General features: G+C 38.0%; 1 protein-coding gene across 1 annotated transcript in view; it reads right to left on the bottom strand.

The window, feature by feature from the left end:
* The window catches only part of BABAM2 (BRISC and BRCA1 A complex member 2), a 454,460-nt gene that overhangs the window by 296,186 nt on the left and 130,652 nt on the right, over positions 1 to 27,622 (bottom strand). Inside the window, exons 5-6 of the mRNA XM_060117521.1 lie at positions 22,804 to 22,998; positions 4,037 to 4,111 (exon numbers count right to left, since the gene is read on the bottom strand). Coding sequence (XP_059973504.1) covers positions 4,037 to 4,111; positions 22,804 to 22,998 — 270 coding nt within the window. The remainder of the gene's footprint in view (positions 1 to 4,036; positions 4,112 to 22,803; positions 22,999 to 27,622) is intronic.

The raw sequence follows: 27,622 nt of genomic DNA, 5'->3' as shown, positions 1-27,622 counted from the left end.
GGAGAGGGTGTGAAGAAAAAAGAACCTGCCTACACTGTTGGTGGGAATGTAAATTGGTGTAGCCACTATGGAGAACGTTATGGAGGTTCCTTAAAAAATTAAAAGTAGAGTTACCATATGATTCAGCAATCCCACTGCTGGCCATATATCTGGAAAAGATGAAAACTCTAATTCGAAATTACTCAGCCATAAAAAAGAATGAAATAATGCCATCTGTAGCAACATGGATGGACCTAGAGATTATCATACCAAATGAAGTAAGTCAGACAAAGACAAATATCATATGATATCACTTATATGTGGAATCTAAAAAAAATGATAAAAATGAACTTATTTACAAAAGAGATATAGACTCACAGACATAGAAAACAAACTTATGGTTACCAAAGGGGAATGGGGGCAGGGTGGGAATAAATTAGGAGTTTGGGATTAACAGATACACACTACTATACATAAAATAGATAAACAATAAGGACCTACTGTATAGTACAGGAAACTATATTCAGTATCTTGTAATAACCTACAATGCAAAAGAATCTGAAGAAGAATATATGTATGTATAACTGAATCACTTTGCTGTACACACAATATTGTAAATCAACTATACTTCAATGAAAAATTTTTTTAAAAAATAAAATAATAAATAAACAACTGATTTAAAAATGGGCAGAACTAAAATAAACATTTTCCAAAAAACAAAACAAAACAAAACATACCTATGGCCAACAGGCACATGAAAATATGTTCAACATCAATAATATTGATCAGAGAAATGCAAATCAAAACCACAATGAGATATCACCTCACACCTGTCAGAATGGCTATCATCAAAAAGGTCACAAACAACAAATGTTGGCAAAGCTGCAGAGAAAAGTGAACCCTGGTACACTGTTGGTGGGAATGTAAATTGGTGCAGCCACTGTGGAAAACAGCATGGAGGTGCCTCAAAAAACTAAAAATAGAACTACCACATGATCCAGCAATTTCACTCCTGGGTATTTACCCAAAGAAAACAAAAACACTAATTCAAAAAGATACATGCACCCCCATGTTCATAGCAGCACTATTTATAATACCCAAGATATGGAAGCAACCTAAATGTCCATCAACAGATGAATGGATAAATAAGATGTACTTATATACAATGGAATATTACTCAGTCATATAAAAGAATGAAATTTTGCTATTTGCAACAACATGGATGGAGCGTATTCTCTTCAGTTGAGAAGTTCAGGGGTGCACACCTGGGCCCAAGTAGGACAGACATGGGAAAGTCAGTCTATGCCTACCTGTAATTTATTTCCTGCTACAGAAGTTTTGTTTTTTTTTGTTACTGACTGAGTTTTTATGTAAATGATTTATCTAACCCTTTGACTTACCACAGCTAAAAATAAAACCCAGACACTAAAGTCAGGACTCATTTTCAGAATAAATTCATTCTATCCCATGTAACAACCATATATGTGGACTTCCATGGTGGCACAGTGGTTAAGAATCTGCCCGCCAATGCAGGGGACATGGGTTCGAGCCCTGGTCTGGGAAGATCCCACATGCTGCGGAGCAACTAAGCCCGTGTGCCACAACTACTGAGCCTGTGCTCTAGAGCCCGCGAGCCACAACTAGTGAGCCCACGTGCCACAACTACTGAAGCCAGCACGTCTAGAGCCCGTGCTCCGCAACAAGAGAAGCCACCGAAACAAGAAGCCCATGCACCACAATGAAGAGCAGTCCCCGTTCACCACAACTAGAGAAAGCCCACACGCAGCAACAAAGACCCAATGCAGCCAAAAAAAAAAGAAGAACCATATATGCTTGGAGTATAGTATAAGGCAAAATCATATCACTGAATACTTAATGGCTTTTTCATTCTAACATCAAAAAATTTCATTAGTGGATAAAACATGTACACTTGGAAATATAAACTTATGAGTGAATGATGGCTTCATCACAGGGTGATAAAATTTCACGGTAGCAAATTGGTAGGATATGTAGTCAAACTCCATGATACCTCAATATTTAAAAGTTCTACTTTACCTTTCATTTCTTTGAGATGGTGAGGCAAAACTACATTGATGCTGTGAAGAATATCCTAACCCTAGGAATTTGAGGAAGTTACTTTTGGACTTAGACTATCAGACAGCAGGCAGGTAATTAGATTAGGAGCATCCAAATGCAAATAACATGTAGAACAGTTCCTAATGCAAACTTAGTTTTAAGCATATAGCCAAATGTCCCAAGATTATGATACAACAACTTTAGGAACTTAGATCTTAAAACCCTCAATAGGTATTCTGGATTACTTCTGGTATGCAGGTAGGTATTTTTTTGCCATTGTTTGTGTTATATAAGAGTTTCTCTTTTTTTAATTCTTGTTGTATTTTTTACTCTCTGCAGGAACTAAAGATCCAGAAAGACATTAGTGCTGCAAGGTAGGCATTTAATCTATAGTAGAAAAATCACTTCATTGTACTTTGGGAAGGTAAAAATGCTTTCCAATTCTGCCAAATAGGTTCCACCTTTTTCCTATCTGACTGGCAAGGAAAGTTAGGGCAAAACAATATAAAGTTAGAAGTCTTAGAATAGAAAATATGGAAATTTGGTTTTGAAGAGGAAAAAATACATAGATTATGATCCAAGAAGTATGTTTTTTCCTTTGACCTTCAAGAACATGAGCAGAGACAACACTAAGTTCAAACAAACAGGACAACCATTCAAACTGAAAAGGCCCAACAGATCAAAACAAAGGAACTATAACTGTAAATTATGGATTAAAGTGATTATATGAATAATATACTCTCATATACTACTGAATTTTGTTTTAAATGAGCAGAAATAGAGTTTTAACTGGATATATAAAGGTCAATGAGTCTGTGATCTAAGAGTTTCCAAGGAGACTGCTTGCTATTCTAATAGAGCAAAGTAACTGCTAAAACCAAATTAATTATGCTTGGTAATCACAGGTCACAACTCTTGGATACACGGTGGGAAAACAGTCAACTAGAAACTAAAAATGAAAGTTTAATGAGGCACAAAAATCCCATGTTTTACTTAGGGGAAAAGAAACTAATAAGTCCCTTGGGTAGAATGTTTTTTTAAAAAAAAGTGTTCCCTAATCTTTCCTACGGTCTATAGTTTATATTCCAGACTATACTGTATTTTCAGTCATTATCAAGATTAAGATCTAATGTTATTTATGACTATTATAATATGCAGGAACACTTGCACAAGGATTTTTGTCTTCTCGCTACACTGTAATAAACACCATTAACTCTCTGAACAACATCAAATTTGGAAGGCAGAAATTTTTCTTACATTAGAGCAAAGCTATATCACCATAGGCTGAAGATGGCTGAGGCAATACCTTAAATCACGACCCAAATCTATATCTATGATAAACTTAGGCCTTTGTCTTAAGGCTTCCTGTTCAGAACTTGCTGGTTCCCTGGTCCATTTAGTTTTTTTTTCACACTAACCACAGCCTAGTGTGGATCTGGATTTCCTCTACAAAGCATTTTGCAGACCCCTTCCCAAAGTAGCTGCTCCCAAGCCACAAGTTGCCTGCATCATATTTTAAAGAATGCCATATACACTGGCCTAACTCAATTCTAGGTCTCTCCAGGACAGTCTAACTTTCAAGGTGCCAGGGATCAACTGCGACATAAATAAAGAAAATGAAACATCCTTTAGCACAGCATAGTTAATATGCAATCCTACTTAAAGATAGAATGCATATTAAGATAATTTCTAAGAGAGTCTTTCATCCCCAAAAGATTATTAACCAAAGGCAGGTTTTTTCCCAATGTTTAATTTGCTTTTACTAATTTTGTCTTATAAGGAAAAATCCATTTTGAAATGATTTTTAGGGCTACTATTTTAGCTTTTAGGTAACAATAACTCAGTGGATCTTCATGTAATATATTTTTAAATAGAATTCATCATCTGAGCAAAATGCTGGCAAACCATGCAAATATTCAGAGTTAAATAATGACTTAAAAAGCTCATTTACATTCTCACACTGATAATCATATACTTTTACCTTGAGCAGGTATGTGGGAATATTGCTGAAATCCACTGGCAACTTCAAAAGGAAACGAGCTGAAAATTCACCAGTCTGCAGGGAACAAAAAGGTTTAATAATAAGATTAAAATAAAAAATAGATTGTGAAGTGACAATTACAGCCAAGGCCACAAGTTCAACCTGTTTGAACTGCAGGTATCTTCAATTTGGGTTTCCTAACATCAAGCAAGAAAAGAAGGCTGAAAAAGTAGGGGAGGATCAAAAGCACTATTAAATTATTAGTTACTAAAAAGCACAATTAGAATTTTTAAATCTGCATTTTAAATGTGCAATAGAATTATAATACAGTAGTATTACCTTTTTGTCTTTTAACAGGATGAAAAGAATACATGAATGTGTGATTTTTTTTTAATCCAAACAATAGGCACAGACCTGCCCATTCGATTCATCTGACTTTACTAAAGCATTCAGACCACTTCACTAATATTTATAACCCATAAGCTAATGACATAAATCACCATCCTTTATAGTATGTCTGGAAGTAAAAACAAAGGTCAAACTTCGACCCATGCATATAAAGCAGTACATCAGTGGGTACCCCAAATAAGACTCTAATCACTTGACAATCTGTTAATATCATTATCATCCACTAAAATTTTTCAGTAATTCTTTCCATGAACTAGTCTCTATAGGAAAGATGTGCAGAGGTTTGGTGATTTAAAACATTTAACTAAGCTTAAATAATAGCTTCTATTTTTTTCTAAAAGAGAAAACTCATGTAAAAGAAAAAAGTTTCCCTCTCAATTTATGATGATGGGAAATCATAATAATATTTTTTCTTTTTTATGATGGGAAAGGCTAAGGAATCACATGTTTTTAAAAAAAAAACTTTGGCGTAGTCTAGAGGAGGGGTTTTTCCCACTGGGCTATGCAGACACCTAGGGGTTCTAAGAAACCTCTGTAAAGGCAACAAAGAGGGGTGCTGAGCTGGTGGGGTCCTGGGTCTTCCAGGGATTTTGCAGCTTGGGATTTTGACATCTTGGGTTTCATTATGAAATTCTGTTTGAATAAAGAACTCTGGGGATGATCTAGAGCTACTCTAAAGAGTACTACTCTAAAGAGCTACTCTAAAGAGCTAATCCACCTTTTTCATATTATGACCACTAGACAGCTCCCTGAATCTCCACTGTCTACCCCCCTTAAAAATATGAGCACCGTAAACTCCCTAACACATCTTTAAACATAGCAGGCATTTACAAATATTTTTGATGGATGGGTGGATGAACGCACATAAGGAGGCATGCACACCTCTTACAGAAGATTTCACAAGAGCCACCACTCCTTTCTACAAACACCCAAGCAACTGGCTTCAAGGTCCTGGCCCTAATTTTAAAACTCTGACCTAAAACCTTGAAAATGCAAACAGAAATATAAACCTTGAGCTCAAAAGATAAAAATGGTAGCTACAATCTGCATTGTGTGCTGTTTTACTGCTTACAACATCTTTTAACTTACGTCAACCTCTGGCTAAGGACAGAGCACTTCTTCATCACCACAAGCCTAACCCCATGACAGAAAGGGCAGAAAAGAGAGAACCAAATGGACAGAATCAAAGCTGAGGTCCCAGAAGTCACTGCGTCACCAGGAATGCCAACGGTGAGAAACAGCGGTACTCCTTAGAGCTGAGCAGCTGTGCTCTTCCTTTGATATTTATTCCTCATTTCAGTAAGTGGTAATTCCATTCTTTTAGACTCTCAGACCAGAAACCTCAAATCATTCTTGACACAGTATGGAAGCCCAGTCGTGCAGGCTACTTGCAACTCAACACTTAAGAGAATAGTTAAGAGCTACTTAAGGATCTATAAACAGCTCATCATCGTGGACGGGAGGGGAAGGTTTGTGAAAGATCCTAATAAAATTCTTACCTTCTGTTATAGTCCAAAATTGCTAGAAAGATGTGGTTTTAGTGTAATGTTAAGCTCCTAGAGGACTAACATATCCTGTGAAGTGTGATTCTTTGGCCCTAAGTACAGGAAGTCATACTTTGAAAGGGTTAAGTATAGGAGCAACAGAGTTATATGGGAACTTATAAGAGGAGCATCTAGCTCAGTAGGAGTTTGGGAAGAACAGAAACGTCTTCCTTTAGTGCTGCATACAGTACTATAGAGGGAGGAACACTCATAAAAGAATACATGTTCCCGAACAATTGTCCCCATTCTTTCTCCTATATTCTCTATTGTTTCCTGTTTACCCACTCACTCCCATCAGCATGCAAACATCATTAAAAAGGTCTTTCTTGACTTCATATCCCTCTTCAGGTCCCATCTCATTTCTCTGTTCTACTTTACAAAATAATCTCCTTTAAAGAATTAGTCTATATTCGAGGTCTACATTTCCTCTTTTATTATTCTCTCCAGAACCCTCTACCAGTCAGCCTTTCCTCCACACCTCTCTACCAAAACAGCTCATCAAGGTCACCAATGACCACACCACTGCCAAATCCAATGGTCATTTCTCAGTCCTCATCTTATTACTGTTCTATCAGCAGCATTCCGACATAGCTGATCACTTTTTTCCTGGAACATTCTTTACTTGACTTCCAGGATCCCAGTCTCTCTTGGCTCTTCTCTGCTTCTCCACTGGCCCTCCCTCTGGTCTCCCCAACCTCTAAACGCTGAAGTGTACCAGCACTTAACCCCAAGACCTCTTTTCTTTATCTACACTCCCCCAGGTGAGCTCATCCAGGTTCTTGACTTTAAATACCATTTATATGCTGATGATTCCCAACTATTTTATCTCCATCCCAGACCTCTTCCTAACCTGAGTTTCATTTATCCAACTACCACAATGAAAACCAAAATCCTGATTTTGTGTTTTTCCTTTGATATTTATTCCTCATTTCAGTGAATGGCAATTTCATTCTTTCTGTCTCTCAGGCCAAAAACTTCAGCGTCATCCTTGATTCCTATCTTTCTCTTGCTTCCACATTCCAAATGGCAGCAAATCCTACTGACTCCACTGTCAATTTCTATCCTCAGTCCAGCCACTTCTCACCCCCTCCACAACCACCTTGTCTGAGCCATTATTATCTCCAGCCTGGATGACTGCAACTACCCCTAACTGCTTCTGCCCTTGCTCACTTGCAGTTGATTGCCATCACCACAGGCAGAGAGGTCTTTTCAACACACTCATCAGATTACGTTCCTCCTTTGCTCAAAAGTCTCAAATGGTAGGGATTTAGCTCCTTCACAGAGGAGTCTGACAAGGTAACAAACAATTGAGCAAAGATGTGAAAAAGGTGTGGAAAATACACACAAAAAAGTGTATTTTTGAAAACAACAACAAAAGGAGTGAAATGTGAGATTTAAAAAATTAAAACAGCTCTTGTACATATAAGGTAGTCAGAAAGATAATTACATATTTAGCACTTGGACTCATTTGAACTGCTAGTTATTTTAGTCCATGCACTGCACTGTAGCTCTTTTGCCCTATTTTAGTTTGTACAATGTATTTTTATTCTACTGGCTATTTTAGACCAACATTCTTTTAAAAATGCTCAGACAATCCCTACTTTATCCCTTCTCAAAATGTTGATCCTAGAACTAATAAATTTATGTTTATTGGCAAAAGACTGATTTATACAGCTAAATTTATAATAAGAGAAATGCTGATCTCAGGACTAATATTAATTTGTGTTTATCAGCAATGGGCTGATTTACACAACTAAATTCAAAATAAAAGAAACTTAAGACTGTGAAAAGAATTTGGTCTACTGGAAACCATAAAAAGTGCTTTATGATCTCCAACTTTCAAGCCTACTATACATTCTTTATTTTGCCTTTGAGAGAATAAAGAAAACTTAGTACTTGTTTCTAACAGCGTTGGAAATGTTGGAGACTAACGTTCTAGAATTCAGTTTTCACTTCTGCCACTGATTTTCCTTGTGACCTATAAGTTAATCTTTTTTTGTGAAACTGAGTAAATGATGATTTAAAACATGTCTTAATGTAAAATTTGAGCCATAAACATTATATGAGGAGCAAAACACAAGTGAAAATCCTCCTGGAGTTCTACCTCAGACAGTGACCATTCCTGTGTTTTTATATCTGAAGTTCCAACAGTTATTCAAGCAATTTACTGCCACTCTGTTGCAACGTCAAAGATTGCTCCCATAGCAATCTTTCTTGTAAGCCGAAAATGAGACATTTAGATGTAGCCAAGTCAACATAATCATTTGATTTTCTTTTTGTCAGTCTTTGGTCAAATCTTCTCTTGGACAGACGTAGAAGATTATCTGACCTATGACTGTTAAAATGTCAGCCGTTCTGCCAACTGCCTTAACGGCAATTTTCCCAGCATTAGCAATAAATATGTGCATCCTTCCTTTTTCAAGTTATAGTACCTTGGCAAGTAACTTAAACTAACAACATGGAGTTTTGGCAATTTATTAGGTCTAAGCTTTTCTTCTGGTAATAGCAGCTGTGTCATAGTTCTCTTTTCCTTTCAGAAGTGACAGGTAGACATCTTGAGCAGAATGGATCCCAAACCCAGGTTGCTCTGCAAAGGGAAATTTTATTTCCTTTCTTAGAGACTGTTTGCTGTCAACAAACAAGCTGTCGTCTGAAATTGACTGCTCTTACTGCTTAGGTAGCTAAAAGCTAAGAAATACTCAACAGTGGCTATAACTTTAGCTGGTGACAGCCTGGTAAGGATGATTCTTTAAATAGACTCTGACAACCAATAGCCTAAGCCTGGAGGTTGTTCCTTGTTAAACGCATAATTATCTACCACATGTGAGAAGGAAAGCCAAAGTTAGTCTGATTAGAACATCTCACACTTCACAAAAATGTTTTCTAAGATATATCATTTAATTATTCCCACATCCTGTTCAGCAGATATAATTCATTTATACCTATTTTAGAAATCAGAAAACTGAGGCTTAGTCAAGAAACCTGCCTGCAGTCATTGAGAGAGTAATAAAGAGTCAGAACTCAACCTTAAGACTTAAAATTTATTCATCCATTCATTACTGTAGATTAAGAGCCTAAAATCTGCCAGGCCCTATATGAGGCACTGCAAACATAGTGAGTAAAAGAGACATGATTCCTGCCCTCCTGGAGCTTATGGTCTAGTGAGTGAGTCAGACATTAATCCAAAATAACACTCCTATAAGTTACAACCTGTGAAAAATACTATCCATGAAAGGGCAGAGGGCTCTGAGAGCATTTTCAGGAAGACCTGGCCTGTTCAGGCTTTGGGGCTCATTACTTGAGGGAACTTTAAAAAGCTGAGTCAAAAGACCATGTGGAAAAATAAACAATCAATACCAGCCAGGAAAACTGTGAAGAAGAAAAGCAATGAGAGGAGGCTAGTTACACCAGGTAACAAAGCATCATATAATCACACAGTAATTACAGCAGCATAGTACTGGTGTTAAATCAACAGACAGACTAATAGAACAGGAAGTAAGTCCAGAAATAAGCCCAAAAAGATTCAGTGCGTGATTGATAGTGTGGGACAACTGGAGCCATAAAGGAATAAGTAAAACTTAGATCCATATTTTACAACATATATAAGGAAAAAGTCCAAGTGGATTAAGAATTTCAGTGTAAAAACTAAAACTGTAAAGAAGCAAACATTGACGAATGTCTTTATAAAACCTTGCAGCGGAGAATGACTTTCTAATTCAGAAGCCACAAAGGAAAAGATAGATAAACTTGACTACCTGAACATAAAAATTTTCTGGATGGCAAGAAAACACCATCAACAATGTTAAAAGACAACTGGCAAACTGAGGAAAGTATATTTTCAACTCCATCACAAAGAGCTAATGCTCTTAATGAAAAAGAGATTTAAAACCCAAGAGAATAACAGGAAAGGATAAACAGAAAAGAAATACAAATAACTCTTAAACATATGAAAATATTCTAAACCCCATTCATATCAAAAAATATACAGGGCCTCCCTGGTGGCGCAAGTGGTTGAGAGTCCGCCTGCCGATGCAGGGGATACGGGTTCGTGCCCCGGTCTGGGAGGATCCCATATGCCGCGGAGCGGCTGGGCCCGTGAGCCATGGCCGCTGGGCCTGCGCGTCCGGAGCCTGTGCTCCGCAACGGGAGAGGCCACAACAGTGAGAGGCCCACATACCGCAAAAAAAGAAAAAAAAAAAAATACAAATTAAAACTAAATTGAACATCATTTTCCACCAAACTGATTGGCAGAAATCTATCAGCATTTTAAAGATACCACTGCACTGTCTTCTCACCTCCACTGTTTTTGATGAACAGTTAGTGGTGACACAAATAATTTTCACCTACATATAAAGTGTTATTTTCTGTGGTCACTTAAAATTTTCTCTTTATGTTTGGTTTTCAGTATTTTGACTATGATGTGTCTTGTTTTTTCCTTGCATTTGTCTTGGTTGGGGTTTGTTGAGATTCTTGAATCTGTAAATGTATATCTTCCACCATATTTAGAAATATCTGGGCATTATTTAATCAAATATTTTCCTGTTTTCTTTCATGCATATTAAACATTTGGATTTTGTACCATAAGCTCTGCTTTCCCTTCTAAGTATCAACCCCCATCTAGTATCTGCTGCTTTTGATCACTCTCCAGTGCCCTGAGGCACATGGCTTTATATCTGCGGATGGGTTAGTCTAATAGGAGCTACCCGGTAATTATGCAAAGTGGAATCTGACAGAAACCTGCAAATACGTTTGATTTATGATTGGCACTGCTGTGGAGAAACAACCACTCTCATATATTGCTGCTGGGTTAATAAATTGGTATAAACATTATGAGGGCATTCTGGTGATAAAATTATAAACACACATAATCTTTGATCCAGCAATTCCACTTCTAGTTATTTATCTTACAGACATACTGGAACACATGCAAAGTGACATGTACAAGATTATTTATTCCAGTCTTATTTGTAACATTGAAAGATTCAAAACAACTTTAATGCCCAACAACAGAATTCAGATTAAATAAATTATGGTTCAATTATTCAGTGTAATAATATACAATTATTTTTTAAAGGAATGCTTATATGGAAAAAATCTCTGAGCTATATTAAGTCAAAAGTAAGGTGCAAAACAGAGTATATATGTTACCATTTGCATAAAAAGTATGTACTATATGTTACCATTTGCTTATATGTGCATAAAGAAACTCTGAAAAACTACAATAGGTAAAAGCTACACCAGTGCTTATTTGGGGGGGAGAAGCAAAGGAAGGTGGTTTGATTTGGGTGGACACAAGACAATGATGGGAGGGAGACTTTTCACTATATATCTTTTAATACATTTTGATTTTTGAACACTATGAACATATTACCCACTCAAAGAAATTTTAAGGGATTTGAAAAGTAAAATTAAAAGTGTGTATAATGAGATGCTCATAATTCATGCACTCATTCATTTATTCAACAAACATTTATTGAGCACCTACCCATGCCAAGTCCCAGGCTGGGTAATGGAGATCTTAAGACCAAGAAAATACAGTCTGTCTATCTTGACTAGACAAACAAAATATTACAGTGTGATGTTTGGAGAGAGATATTTACAGGATGTGGAGGTAACTAAGTTAAGACTCTTAGTTTCAGGTGACAGAATTCTAATTCAAACTAACTTGAGCAAATAAAAGAGAATTTATTTAAAAGATATGCGGTATCTCAGGGAATATAAGATTAAAAAAGCAGCCCACACCTAGAGGGGTGGGATAGGGAGGGTGGGAGAGAGATGCAAGAGGGAGGAGATGTGGGGATGTATGTATACATACAGCTGATTCACTTTGTTATACAACAGAAACTAACACACCAGTGTAAAGCAATTATACTCTAATAAAGATGTTAAAAAAAATAAAGCAGCCCAGCCTCAGTTCAAAGGACTCTAATGCCCCCAGAATTTTCTCTCTGTCTCTTATCTCTGCTCTCTCTGTGCTTCGTCTTACTTTCTATTTACCACTTTCTGATTCTTTTGACTAAATAATATGAGAAAAAAAAGGTCCTAGAGTTACATGTTACAGACCAGCTACCCATAACAAGACCAATCTCACTCTCAGAACTAACTCCAAAATCCCAAGCAAGAACTCTGTTTGGCTTAGGTGCCTCCTGATCTAATCAACACTATTTCCACAGTTTTTACAGTGAAAAAGTTAATGTTACCATAAATTCATTGAAATAACTGAAAAACTAGGAAACTTTTCGGGGGAGGCAGGGTTGAGTTATATGTACATTTCCCAAAAGTCCTAAAAAAGTATGAGGGGCTTTCTTACAGAACACATCAAATACAAGATTCTTCATCTTTTTCCTTTTACTACGTGGAGAGAAGGCTTTAAAAAGTAGACTCAGCCGGTCCTTTGGAGATACCCATAGGTTCTCCTCATGCTGAGAAAATTGTGCAAAGGGTGCTCCCAATATCTAAATACCATCGAAAATGGGGCACCCAAGACTCAGAACAAACAATTGGCTTCACAAATGCAAGTAAGCAGCACCATTCCAGCCCTCCCTCACACACTGCTGTGCGAGGTGCAGGCAAAGGATTCCCTCTGTGTTTCATAATGTTTCCGTAAAACCAGGTCTTTTCCACTTGACTGGCCCTGCTGCTAAAGGAAACTTGAATTTTCTACTGATGCTTGCATTATATTTAAAAAAAAAACAAACAGTAATAAAGGTCCTTTTAAAAGTCAGTGAGATTGGAAAAGCTATCATGTTTACTTTAAATGTCTGGAGATATAAAGCAATTTAGGTATACACACACACACACACACACACACACACACACAACTTTTAGTGAATAAACTAAAAAACTGAGGTATAAACTACTGTGACCAAGATCCTAAGTACTCCTACTGACATACAGGTCAAAATCCAATATAACAAATTCCATTATGCAAACAATAAAATTGTGAGAGCCTCTGCCATGGGATCATTTATTTTAAATAATGCTCAACTCATACTAGTTCCATGTGGTTAAAAACAAAAACAAACAAACAAATCTGGACAGTTCCAGGAAGTGACTATTATAGATTTGACTACCATGCTACACTCCTTCCAAAGGAGAGCCACAAGTTTATCCCCGCCACAGGTCAAATGCCATCAGAGCATAACTCCCAAGTAGCATAAATTAAAGGGGGATGATGAGAAGCCCCCTGTATCCCCTGCTCCCTGTGGCTGACTGGCGTCACTGAATACCTACTCCATCCTCGTGGCCAGTGGTGAAAAGGCTGTCCACTTCCAGAGCCCCTCCAGCTATTCTGATCCCTCTCTGAGCACTCTCTCCCTCCTCTTCCACCATTCTAGACCAGTGCTGCCCAAGAGACAGAGAGACAGAGAGAAGGAATGCAATACACAAATGTGAGCCATATATACATATGCCATTGGAGATTATTTAACATTTTCTAACAGCCACATGTAAAAAGATAAAGAGGGACTTCCCTGGTGGCCCAGGGGTAAAGGATCTGCCTTCCAGTGCAGCAGTGGCCTGGGCTCGATCCCTGGTCAGGGAAATAAGATCCCAACTAAGTCTGCACGCCACAACTACTGAGCTCATGTGCCACAACTAGAGAGCCTATGTGCTGCAAACTACAGAGCCCACGTACCCTGGAGCCTGCACACCACAACTAGATGAGAGAAAACCCACGTGCCATGAAGAAAGATCCCGCACGCCTGAATGAAGATCCCGCATGCCACAACTAAGACCCGACGTAGCCAGAAGTAAAAATTAAATAAATAAACAATAAATAAATCTTTAAAAAAAATAAAATAAAAAGATAAAGAAAAGCAGGTGAAATTAATTTTAATAATGTCCCAATATATCCAGAATATTATCATTTCCACGTTATCAACATTAAAAAATTATTAACAAGATCATTTTTTGGTGCCAATTCTTTGAACTCTGCTGTGTATTTCACACTTGCATACATCTCAATTCAGACCAGCCACATTTCAAGTGCTCAACAGTCACTTACGTATAGTCAGGGGTTCCTGTTTTGGACAGCACACTTCAAGATATTTTTCCATTAACATTAATTCCTATGTTAAGTTAGTTACTCCCTGTCACAAATACCTGAAGAGCTACCTGAGCTACCAAATGCTATGAACCTGGAACACTCCTGACAGGAAGGTTGGTAAATGTCACCTGGTTAGTGGGAATGAACATGGGACCCATGCCTCTTGCAGCTAATATATTTTTTCCTTCTTCCTCCAAATACTATCTGAACTTACTGCCTTTATTTTGTCTTCACCACTTCCCTTGCTGATACCCTGAAATCTGTTCCCCCAACCTCAGAACCCCACCAAAACTACTCCTGGAAAGATAAGCAACACTCTCCTTCTTAAAAAGTAACTCTCCCTTTCCCCTTGTTTTCCATACTTAATCTGCACCTTGGTGATATCAACTTCTACTGGTCCACATATGGTACTTTATGATTAACAGCATTTTCAGAGATAAGACAGAAACAATCACTGAACTACAATTTACTGAGCAACTACTATAATAAGTTACTTCAAATATATACAAAAGAAGGCTAATAATAATAACAATAATATTTTGTGTTACACAACTCCACCGTTTGCTTAATTTTGCTTGCTTCGCACACAGGGGATCTAATTTAATCTTTGTGTCAAGGTTGGGGTGACAGAGTAGTTATCTCCGGCAAAGTGACACAGGGAAAAGCTTTAGTCACACACACACAAAAACTAATGACAGGGGCTTCCCTGGTGGTCCAGTGGGTAAGACTCCGCACTCCCAATGCAAGGGGCCCAGGTTCGATCCCTGGTTGGGGAACTAGATCCCACATGCATGCCGCAACTAAGACCCAAAATAAATAAATAAATATTTTAAAAATACAACTAATGACAGAATTAGAATCCAAAGCTCCCACCTCCCAGATCACTTCTCTCTCCAACACATTTCTACATGGCCTCTGCCTTAGAGGAGCTTACACTCTAAGCACACTGCTTTAAAAGTAATCAAGCTGGCTTCCCTGGTGGCGCAGTGGTTGAGAGTCCGCCTGCCGATGCAGGGGAAACGGGTTCATGGCCCAGTCCGGGAAGATCCCACATGCCACGGAGCAGCTAGGCCCGTGAGCCATGGCTGCTGAGCCTGCGCGTCCGGAGCCTGTGCTCCGCAATGGGAGAGGCCACAACAGTGAGAGGCCCACGTACTGCAAAAAAAAAAAAGTAATCAAGCAACGAGGCCGTAAGAATGAGGAGGCTCTAATGCCTTGGTAGCCAACTTAAGCCGGAATCAATTCCTGTAAATGGCTCAAGATTAAGAAGAACAGCCAATCCCAAACAGCCAACTAGTCTTTCCCAAAAAATGCAACCGCTTCAGCTCTAGCCAATCAATTTCCTTGCTTTGCGTTCAACTCCTCTCTGTAAAAACCTTGCCTGTAACTCTGATCAGAACACTCCTAACCACCTTGCATCAGTGTTTGCCCAAATAAACTCTTAAAAATTTTAATATGTCTCAGTTTACCTTTTAACAGTGCTCATATACTTTCCCTTCAAATGTAATATCACAGCAAGATGGGGTGACAGAAGCATCAAGTCATTAATTCAAATGAGGAGCTATCATGAAATGGCTCCTTTCATATTTTTAAATGTTGCCAGAGTTTAATTTATAAACCATAAATTTTGAAAATCTTACTGGGATTTGTGGTCAGGTACAACAAGAAAGGGTAATTGTTTCACATTCTCCAACATATATCATTATCAAGAAAATGCCCACAAAAGGAAAAATCGGTTGCTAAGAAAATGTTTTATCTCACAGAGCACCCACTGGTGATCTTTAATATGTAAAATATGTGGTTTTAGAACATCTCAAAACCTTTGTTTCACGGCAGGAAAGACAAATGCCTTTAATCAAAATATTAGGGATGATAAACTAAATTTGAGTTCTGGGAATTAAAACAAAAGCCAGGGTCTTCCCTGGTGGCGCAGTGGTTGAGAGTCCGCCTGCCGATGCAGGGGACACGGGTTCGTGCCCCGGTCCGGGAAGGTCCCACATGCCGCGGAGTGGCTGGGCCCGTGAGCCATGGCCGCTGAGCCTGTGCATCCGGAGCCTGTGCTCCGCAACGGGAGAGGCCACAACAGTGAGAGGCCCGCGTACAGAAAAAAAAAAAAAAAAAAAAAGCCAAAGAAAAATTCACAAATTTGCTTACTGCACTCTGTTACCATTAACAGACTCTGGTTCTTTAGCTATAGCAGACACATGCAGGAAATGCTGACAAGGCAATTGACAGATACAATACAAAGTGAGACCTTAGGTTCTACCCATTGAGAAAACTTATAATGTACCTTTATTTTGATATGTTGTAGCAAAACAGTATATACAATTTTAACACCTATAGCTTACATTGTGACATTCATTGAAATTAAAATTCTAATCTTTTTTTTTTTTTACATACATTGTACCAATGTCAATCTCTTGGTTATGTAAAAAATAACCACCGGGGGAAACCATGTTAGGGTATACAAGACCTCTCTGTACTATTTTGCAACTTCTTGTGAATCTATAACTATTTAATATATCTTTCAAAATTAAATATTTTAATATATCTTTTAAAAATGATTCTGATCATGCAGGAACATTAGAATTGTTCATTCTGAACAGGTAAGCTTGCATCCCAATGTATCACTGTTTTCTCCCAATTAAAAAAAAATTGGTGTTTACTAAAAATTATAAAACCAGCATAGACTAAGAATACAGTCTTCAAAACTCTACTTACTAAAGGAGATGGACAAAGCAATAAGAGAGATGACTTCATAAAAAGACCATGGTAAAGAATTAATAAAGAGTTTGTGTTGGTTTTTTGTTTGTTTGTTTTTTTAATGTTTCCTTTCAAATGTGCACTTGCTGAAATCCTCTAACTGGAAATTGAGGAGGAAAAAGAAGAGTGTCTGCAGTGGTGTGCAGGGAGCACTGTATTTCAAATTAATATGCTTGTCAGAAGGCTGACAAGAGATCAGAGCCCTCTCCCTCTTTCTACTACATGGTTTTTAAATTTTTCCTTTTGCCAGCTGACAGTAAAATGGAAGAGGCATCTCAGGTTCTTAAAAGCCTCTTACTTTCAGAGCAGAAATGGAAGGTTAAGAATGTAAACACATGTTCCAGAAAGAAAAACTCCGTGATGCAAAGGCAAAAACAAAAAGTCACCATCTTCTCAAATGAACACAGGATGTTGTAATCCAAAGGTATTCAATAATTATGCACAGTCTTGGATTCATTACAGAAAATATTTATCAGATGGACTAGTAGAATCAGGAGAACCAAAATACATGGATTCACATTTAGCCCAGGAAGAACAAATTGACTCATAATAATTTTATTTAGAGACTATATTAATTTTCATATTTTATTTCCTATATCAATTTCTTTCATATTAAAATGTCCTCTTGCTTCAATATTCCAAAAAGACATAATAGATATGATTTACTAATCAGTAAAACAGTCATATGTATGCTTATAATTCTTGTCCCCCGCATATGCTATGCCTCTAAGTTTTTCTGCAACCATATAACCCCCTGACCTCCTCTTCCTATAGTGCTGTCTATGTCCACCTTCCTTTAGGACCTAGGTCAGTTCTGGTTCATCAGTGAAGACTTTCCTTAGTCACTCCGTTTCTCAGTGATTGGCTCTTCTGAATTCATGTACAGGCTGTCCATTCCATCTGAGATAATCTGTTCAGCATTGCTATTTCATTTTTTACAAATATGTGTTGAAACTTAACTTGATTCTAACACCTTCAAGAGCAAAAGCCAGGACTGCTTTTTTTCACTCAAACTAGCATAGCAGACTTTCCATATCAGTCCTATACCGACCGGCTTAGCCCTACTAAATTATATCTTATAGGTATGGTGCAGCATTCCAGTGCATATAACTATAAAAATAATTTTAAATATTGATTCTGTAGTTCTTCAGAATAATTATCTTTTCAAGCTCTGTGTTACCAGAAAAACTGAAAAGCATGCCTTTCAATAACCTAATAAAACAATGAAACGGGGTCAAAGGAGAAGCCCTGTGACATTCCACAAACACCTGATGGCTGACAAAAGGTATAGCCAATCTTTTATGTGGAGCTCTTCCATGGATTCAGACAACTAAGAAAGGAGCCCACAGTCAGTAGAATACTAAGGGAGAACAACTGAATGTTTACTGAAAATTAGATAATCTAAGTCAATAATATTCACCTTCCTTAAAAGGATAAATTAAGTTTGCCATGACTGTTTCTTAGTTACCCAACTGTTGTTCCAATTGACTATTGCATTCTTATTTAAATGTCTGCAAATCATCCACCTAAAGACCTGAGTGTAATTTCTTTCAAAAATCTCCAGAATGTTTTTGCTTTCTACAATCCCTAGGACCTTTCTGCTTCCCCATAATTTCTCAAAGATAATATCTCTGAAGCACATCAGCCAGTTTCTTCAGTGCCCTGAAACAGTCCCCGCTAGAGCCTCCAAAAGGAACGCAGCCTTGACGATAATTTTGATTTTAGTCCAGGGAGACCCATTTCGGACTTCTGACCACCAGAACTGTAAGATAATAAATTTGTGTTGTTTTAAGCTACCAAGTTTGTGGCAATTTGTTACAGCAGCAATAGGAAACTATTACAGTCCCTGATTCAAAAAATCTTGGCTCAAAATCAAACTGCTTTCTTTCTGCTAGGGTCCCGTGTTTGTCACCGAAATTCTTTGTCTGGATTTGTATTCCATTAGCAAGCTGTCCTTTAACATATTCCTGAACCAGCATGCCATGCTCAAATGTGTTTCATCCTGCAAGACTACCTTTATGCCCTGTTTTAGACCAGAAACTAACTCACATGCCTATATTTTTACTTCTAGAGTCTCGGCTCCTACTTCCACTGGGCCCTCCCTAGGGCTGGTCAGCTGCAAGCTTAACCTCTAATTGTCCACCTTGCCTTGTTACAGGATTCTCAGTTTCTTTACTTCCCCTAAGTCCATAATCATTGCCCTAATGCTTACAAATTACTCAATAGTATATCAAAATAAACTGGGGCAAATGTAGCAGCAGTAGGTTTAAAGAATGGAGAATCAATAACATTAAATGAGAAGTTTTAAATATACTATAAATTCAAACTACCTAGCTATTTTAAATGAATTTAAACTTCTACACTCAGAAGAACTGTATCTCAAGTATTAGCTGAGCCAATGAACATAATTTTAAAAATTCTTAGATCAGAAATGGTACCGTAAAACTGGATATACTTTAATTCAGCCTTAATATTAAAAGGGGGAATTAGGAGGGAAGGAAAATCCTAAAAACTAAAGACCAATTAGTTTGACAGTGATTCCAATCATGTCTTTAAAGGAATCTCTCGGCACTAAAGACAACACAGACAGGTTCACCAAGAAGTCATGTCAAATTAACCTAACACCTCTTTTGAGAGGACAGCTAAGTTGATTTTTTAATAAGAAAAATGTTGAGATTAGAGGATACACTAAGTTTAATAAAGTTTTCCTTACTATCCATACGAACAGATTAAAGTTTCAAAACAATAGTTTAAACCTTGAACTCTGCACTACTGGTAGAAATGTAAAATGGTGCAGCCATTATGGAAAACAGTTCAGAGATCCCACAAAAAAATATAAAAATAGAATTAGCAATATGATCCAGCAATCCTACTTTGGGGGATATATTCAAAAGAATTCAAAGCAAGGTCTTTGTACATACCCATGTGTAGTCAGCATTATTCACAATAGCCAAGAGGTGAAGGCAATGCAAATGTCCACTGATGGATGAATGGATAAACAAAATGTGGCATATGCATGCAATGGAATACCAGGCAGTCTTAAAAAGGACAGAAATCCTGTCACATGCTACGACATGGATGAACCTCAAAGACATTATGCTACGTGAAATAAGCCAATCACAAAAAGACAAATGCTGTTCGATTGCACTTATGTGAGGTCTCCAAAGGAGTCAAAAATCATAGAAACAGGAAGTAGAAAGGTAGCTGCCAAGGGCTGGAGGGAAGAGGAATTAGTATTTAAATTGGTAGAGTTTCAGTTTTACAAGATGCAAGAGCTCTAGAGATCTATTGCACAACAATGGGAACATACTTAACACTACTAAACTGTGTACTTACAGATGGTTGACGGTAAATTTCATTTTGTCTTTTACCACAGTAAAATAAGCAAAATAAATTTACAAAATAACAAAAAAACCTTGAACTGAACACAAGATGATTTGTAACAAGGACGAATTTTAGTCCTACTGATTCAAAGGCATTAATCATGTATAAAACCTTGGAAAACATGTCCTTTGAGAAAGAGCTGAAGGACAAAAGGGGAAAGGCATATTTAACCTAAGAAAAGAAAGACTAAGTGAAATCTGAAAGAATTAACACAGAGAAGGGAACCTAAACTTATTCTGTGCTTAAATAAACTAGAGTTTATTAATTAATTCATTCAACAAATGTTTACGGAATGTAAACAATATGGCAGGCACTGTTCTAGGTGTTTACTATATTTCCAGTGAACGGAACAAAGATCTTGGCCTTGGTGGAATTTTACATTCCGCTGGGGAGAGACAAACAATAAACATAATAAGTAAGTGTGGTAGGCTCCCAGTGGTCTCTGGTATTCACACTCTTATGTAACGCCTCCCCTGCATGTAGACTGGACTTAACAAGCAGAATACATCAAAATTGATGAGATGTCACGTCTGAGATTAGGTTATGAAGACTGTGACTTCTGTCTTGCTCACATACTCACTCCTGCTTACTTGCTCTGGTGAAGCCAGCTGCCATTTTATGAACTGCCCTGTGGAGAGGCCCTAAGAAGAGGCAAGGAACTGAGGGCAGCCTCCAGCCAACAGGCAGCACTATACTGAGACCCTCAGGTCAACAGCCCACAAGGAATTGAACGGTACCAAGAAATACATGAATGAACTTAGAAGGGATCCCTCTCCAGTTGAGCCTTGAGTGACTAGAGCCCTGGCCAGTACCTTGAGTGCAGCCTGGGAGAGACCCTCAAACAGAGGGTCTACACAGATTCCTGGCAAACAAAAATTATGATAATAAATGCTATTGCTTTAAACCACCAAATTCTGGTATGATTATTTTATGCGGCAACATATAACTAATACAATATGTTAGCTATATAGTTTGTTAAAAAGAGATGCAAAAAAAAAAATGTAGAGCAGGGTCAGGGTCGGGGGAGGGTGTACAAGTTACAATTTTAAAAAGAGATGTTAGAAAGACCTGCACATGAATGTTTATACAGCATTATTCCTAACAGTCAAAAAGCAGAAACAACCCAAATGCCCATCAAGTGGTGAATGGATATGTGGTATGCCCATCAAATGGACTATTACTTAGCCACAAAAAGAAATGAAGTCCTGACACATGCTACAACATGGATGAACCTCACACATATTATGAAAGGTAAAAGAGTCCAGTCACAAAAGACCACATATTGTATGATTCCACCACAGGTACACCTCATTTTATTGTGCTTCGTTTTACCGCCCTTCTCAGATATTGCATTTTTTATAAATTGGAGGTTTGTAAACCTTCTGTGTTGTTAGACGATAGTTTGCATTTTTTAGCAATAAAGTACTTTTTAATTAAAGTATGTACATTGTTTTTTATAGAAATAATGCTATTGCACACTTAATAGACTACACTGTAGTGTAAACATAACTTTTATATGCATTAGGAAACCAAAAAATTTGTGTAACTCACTTTATTGTGATAGTTGCTTATTTGCAGTGGTCTGGAACCAAACCCGCATACTTCCCAAGTATGCCTGTGCATGAATGTTCAGAAAAGAAAATCTATACAGACAGAAACTAGTTTAGTGGTTGCCTGAGGCTGGGGGTGGGAATAGGATTAACTATAAATGGGCATGAGGGATATAATTGGGGTGATGAAACCACTTGAAAACTGGATTGATGGTGGTTGCTCAACTTGGCAAATCTACTGAAAACCATTAAACTTTACACTTAAAACAGGTGAATTTGTGGTATCAAAATTATACCCAAAAAAAGTTGTTTAAAAAGAATGGGGGTATTAATATAGGCATTGCTGAGAACAGAACACATGCGTAAAAACGTTAAGGAGGAAGGATATTAGCCTTGCAAATATCCAGGGGAAATATGCCAGACAACGGGAAAGCTATGCAAAGACCCTAGGGCAGGAGCATATCTTGTGTGTCTGCAGCACAGCAAGGGTGCTAGAGAGGCTGGAGCTGATGATTTTTAGACAGGAAAGTGGGAGACGAAGAGAGAGAAGGAATGATGGATGGAGGATGGTGGTGACAGGAATCACGTAGAGCTTTTTTACACCTCTGGAAAGACTGCGGCTTTTACTATGAGAGAAGAAGAGAGGGATATGAAAGTGCTGGGCAAAGGAGTGATACACTCTGACTTGCATTTTTAAAGCATCATACAATGTAAAGAAATTATAAAAGGATCCATATAAGCTGGCTACCTCCAGAGTTGCTGACCCCTCTCATCTGACTGGGATACTATATACTTTCTCATAATTCAGAGTTTTGAAAAGACATTAATGTTTATCTGGTTTCTCAAGGATATCATCTGGGAAGTTTGTAAAATTTGGAATCTCACATCCGCAGCCGCAGATATTCAGAAGTCAGGGGCTGCGGATGTGAGACTGAGAAAATACACGGGCAACCTAAATCATGTTTATCTAAGGAAATGGCCAGGATTTATTATAAATGAATGTCTGAATTGATTGTTTTATTCTATTACAGATAAAGTGACCTTTTTTCTCCCATTCTCAAAAAACCTTACCCAGCTGTTTTTTTTCCCGGCATAAATTTCCATGTTCTCTCCATACTGTGGCTCTTCCAGTAACGTCTGGTATTCAAACATGAGGCGGGAACTCTCACGGAGGCGGCTGCACTGAAATTGGTGATATTGTTGCACAAGTTCCTTCACCACAAGTAAGAGACATTCAGGATTTGATGGATTCCAGGAGGCAAGGTTCTGCAGAAGCCAAAAATAAAAGACCAGTAACAAATGGATTTTCACACAAATCCAGTATCATATTAGCACATCAATATAGAGAAAAAGAATAATGAAAATCTAAGAGAAACAGACTACTCTTTTTTTTTAATTGAAGTATAGTTGATTTACAATGTTGCGTTAGTTTCTGCTGTACAGCAAAGGAATTCAGCTAAACATATATGTATATATAATCTTTTTTATATTCTTTTCCATATGGTTTATTACAGGATGTTGAATATAGTTCCCTGTGCTATACAGTAGGACTGTTGTTTATCTATTTTATATATATATATATATATATATATATATATATAAAATATATCTGCTAATCCCAAACTTCTATTTTATCCCTCCCCCACCCCCTTCTCCCTTTGTTAACCATAAGTTTGTTTTCTATGTTTGTGAGTCTGTTTCTGTTTTGTAAATAAGTTTCTTTGTATCACATTTTAGATTCCACATGTAAGTGATATCACATGGTATTTGTCTTTCTCTTTCTGATTTACTTCACTTCGTATGATAACCTCTAAGTCCATCCATGTAGCTGCAAATGGCATTATTTCATTCTTCTTTATGGCTGAGTAGTATTCCATTGTATACATGTACCACACCTTCTTTAGCCATTCATCTGCCAACAGACACTTAGGCTGCTTCCATGTCTCGGCTATTGTAAATAGTGCTGCTATGAACACTGGGGTGCATTTATCTTTTCAAATTAGAGTTTTCTCTGGATATATGCCCAGGTGTGGGATTGCTGAATCATATGGCAACTCTGTTTTTAGTGTTTTTAAGGAACCTCCATACTGTTTTCCATAGTGGCTGAACCAATTTACATTCCCACCAACAATCTAATAGGGAAACAGACTACTCTTAATTTATGATAAACTCAGAGCTGAAGTTAGAAGGGTCTTTTGAGCTTGGTGAGTTTTCCTGCCTTCTAAAAATTCTTGCAGAAAATCAAGGAGAATTCCACCGTGGGTAGGCAGAAACAGTGAAGTGTAAAGTAGGGTAGTAACAAAACAAGAAACCTAAACATCCTAGAAGACCGTAATTTTAGCCCTGGAAGACTGAATTTGTTTCACAGTCTTTCATAATTTTAATTTTTTTCCCTCTGCACCTAAATTCAACATTAAAAGCTAATGTCAATTCAACTCAGATCCACAGACCATCTGCATCTGTAATACTAGACATAAATAAATGCTCTGTAAACATTAGCACCCCACAGAAATATAAGCACAATGGTGGTGGTTCAGTCTGAAAAAGATAGGAATGGAGTAGAGATGAGGGAAAATACAATTAGGAAATGCAAAGTTCAAAGAAAAAGAGGAAGGGAATGGCTCTGATAGCTTATGACCAGGAAAGGAGCTGGGAAAGATCTGGTAAGTATATAGTAGCTGTTAAGCTCTCATTCATTCAACAAATACTTATCAAGTACCTATTCTGTATCAGCCACTGTTCTAGGCAGTGACAGGAACAAGCCAAGTCCTTGCTAAAGGAGCTTACATTTTTGTGGGCCAAAATAAATAATAAACAATATCAGATGGTAATAAATGCTACTGAGAAAAATAAAGCATTCATCCCTGAAAAGTGATGAAGGAAGGGCTTCAAAAGAGAAGTGATCAGCTGGGTCAAATGGTGTTGAGAGTAACATGAGGCTTGGCAATTGACTGCTGGGTCTATTGACACAGGTCAATAGTTTGCTCAGCAAGTGCTGCTTTCGTGAAATAGAAGCTTGACTGTGGAGGTTTAAAGACAGGATGAGTAGAAAGAAACTGCAGACAGCTAATACAGACAAGAGGCAGATGCGGGGTCAAGAAAAAGTTGTGCTCAGATGTTTACAGCTTGATGGAATATCCCCACAGAGCGGGGAACGTACTGATGTAAAGGGAGGTGGGGCAAGGTTCCACCAGAGAAGATAACGATTAGGGAGGTAGGGATGGGATCTCCAAGAGGGTTGCCCTAGCAATGAGCACAGGGAGTCCATCCGTAGGTACAGAAGAGGCCAGCTTAGGAGTACAAATGCAGGCAGACTGCCCTAAGTGCTGATAAGAGCTCGTGGCGGTTCTCTACTGGGAGCTTACGTTTTCTCCTTAAAATAAGGTCATCAGCTGAGAGTGAGGAAGAAGGAGGGGATATGGGAAGTTTAAGAAGAAGGTGTGAAATAGTCATTTAGAGCAATAAACAATAAATGAACTGGGGAAATGGGGGAGCAATAAATGGACTGGGGAAATGGAGGAGGCATTCCAATTAGCACCAAAAGTCCCACTGAGCTTGAGGTATGATTTTTTTTTTCTTTTTTTTTTTTTGCGGTACGCGGGCCTCTCACTGCTGTGGCCTCTCCCGTTGCGGAGCACAGGCTCCGGACGCGCAGGCTCAGTGGCCATGGCTCACGGGCCCAGCCGCTCCGCGGCATGTGGGACCTTCCCAGACCGGGGCATGAACCCGTGTCCCCTGCATCGGCAGGTGGACTCCCAACCACTGTGCCATCAGGGAAGCCCTTGAGGTATGATTTTTAAGTGAGACCAATTAGCATAAATTCCCTTGCCTGGGTGCAATGTGGAGTGGGAGGAATCTGGATTTAACAAAGGTTGGGATTTTGCCAGGTAGGTACAAAAGAAAGAGGGGCAAGAGATCTTAGAGGGTTTGCAAAAGAATGATCATAATTATGGACCACTGACGTTAAGCCAGGAAAAAGCAAAGTAAGTTCATAAGGGAAGTGAGAGTTAGTGAAAAGGTGGTAGGACCCATGGTCCTGGTGAGCTGGAAGAATTGTTGGAGTTGAGATGCTAAAAAGAGGAAATCGGAAAGACAGGAGGCGTGGTCAGAGAATGGGATGTTTGCAACTGAGATGATGGACGTGATCTATAGCGGTATTGATGAGGCCTGGCTGAGCATGTGCCTGGCTGAGGAGGTGAAGGAAGGACGAGACCACTAGAGGAAAGGAACTCAGGGACTGAGAGGCCTGCGTGTTGGAAGGAGCATTTGTATGAATATTAAATCACCTGGAATCACAGCAAGAGCAATAGTGCTGAGAAAATGACAGTGAGCCATGTGCTAAAATCTTCAAAGAATGTCTCTAGGGGGTGGTGGGTCCCACTGCCTGAGGGCCTGAGTTTCAAGGCTGGGGGTGGGGTCAGGGAAAAGGGAATGACCTTTCCTTGGCAGCAGCACTGAGGAGCAAGAACACCTACCACCCCTCCAAATACAGTGATACAAGAGGTGAGCAAGAAATCAGCTACAATTCGCTTGAGAACATGCAGGGAAAGACAGAATCTCAGGGTAGAGGGTCTGAATACTCAGGCTTTAGAGTGGTGGTCATCAATCTTCGAACTGGAATCACCTAGAAATACTAATGCTTGGGCCCTACGCCCACCTCCAGACTCTGGTTTAACTGAGTTAATCTGGAGTATGTCTTCGGTAATGGGGTTTGTTTGTTTGTTTTTTAAAGCTCCCCAGGTGATTCAACCTGTAGCAAAGGTTGAGAACCACTGACTTAGAAGAAAAAGGGGTAGAGAAGTTAAGAATATCAGGGACTTTATTGATAACAGACCAGGTCAGTACCCCAAAACACCCAATCTCTAGAAATCTAGAAATTTAGCACCTATAAAGGAAAACATCAATACATTACAAATGTTCAACAGGCAGTAATTATAGAGCTTGCTGAGTACCATAGAAGTTCTAAGAACTTTTCGTATATTCAAGTTAATCCTTATGACAACCTATGTTATATTATTATACCATTTTATAGGTGAGGAAACTGAGGCCAAAAGTAGTTTGGTATCCCATCCAAGGTCACAGAGCTATTAAACAATAAAACTAGGTTTCAAACTTAAGCAATTTGACTCCAAGTTCCTGCTTAAGCACCACAGCAGAGGTTCTTACACATTTTGGTCTCAGGAACCTTTCACACTCTTAACAAGTATTGAGGACTCCAAGGAGCTTCTATATATATGAATTATATGGGTTAAATTTACTATATTAAAAATGAAAGCTGAGAAATTTTTTTAATATTTATTAATTCATTTTAAAATAACAATCCTACTACATGTTAACATAAAAACATTTTTTAATGAAAAAACTGTATTTTCCCAAAAACTCATGAGACGCATAGCATTGTTTCATATTCTTGCAAATCTCTTTAATGTCTGGTTTAATTAAAGAGCTGGATTCTCATATGTGCTTTTACATTCAGTGTTGCAATATGCTGTTTTGGCTGAAGTATATGAAGAAAATCCAACCTCATTCAAATATGTACTTTGAAAAAAGATGAGTATTTTAATAGCCTTTTCAAATAATTCTGGATCTTCTTCTTTGATACTACACCAAAACTCAACAAGTGGCAGTTTCTTAAAGGTTAGTTGCAATGTGGAATCTAAAACTACTTTTTTTTCTTTTCCATTATGGTTTATTACAGGATATTGAATATAGTTCCCTGTGTTATACAGTAGGATAAAACTATATTAATAAACACTTCATACTCTTACCCTAAATTCCATTTGTCTATCCTACACTTTAAATGAAGCTTTTACTTGTGTATGACTTTGTATCATACATTGATCATTTAGAAAATACCGATTCACTGAGTTATACAGATCTTCCAAATGTT

This window comes from Mesoplodon densirostris, chromosome 14 (genome assembly GCF_025265405.1).
Source record: "Mesoplodon densirostris isolate mMesDen1 chromosome 14, mMesDen1 primary haplotype, whole genome shotgun sequence".
In the NCBI taxonomy this organism is placed as follows: Eukaryota; Metazoa; Chordata; class Mammalia; order Artiodactyla; family Ziphiidae; genus Mesoplodon; species Mesoplodon densirostris.
This window is presented reverse-complemented; position numbering and strand designations above follow the sequence as displayed.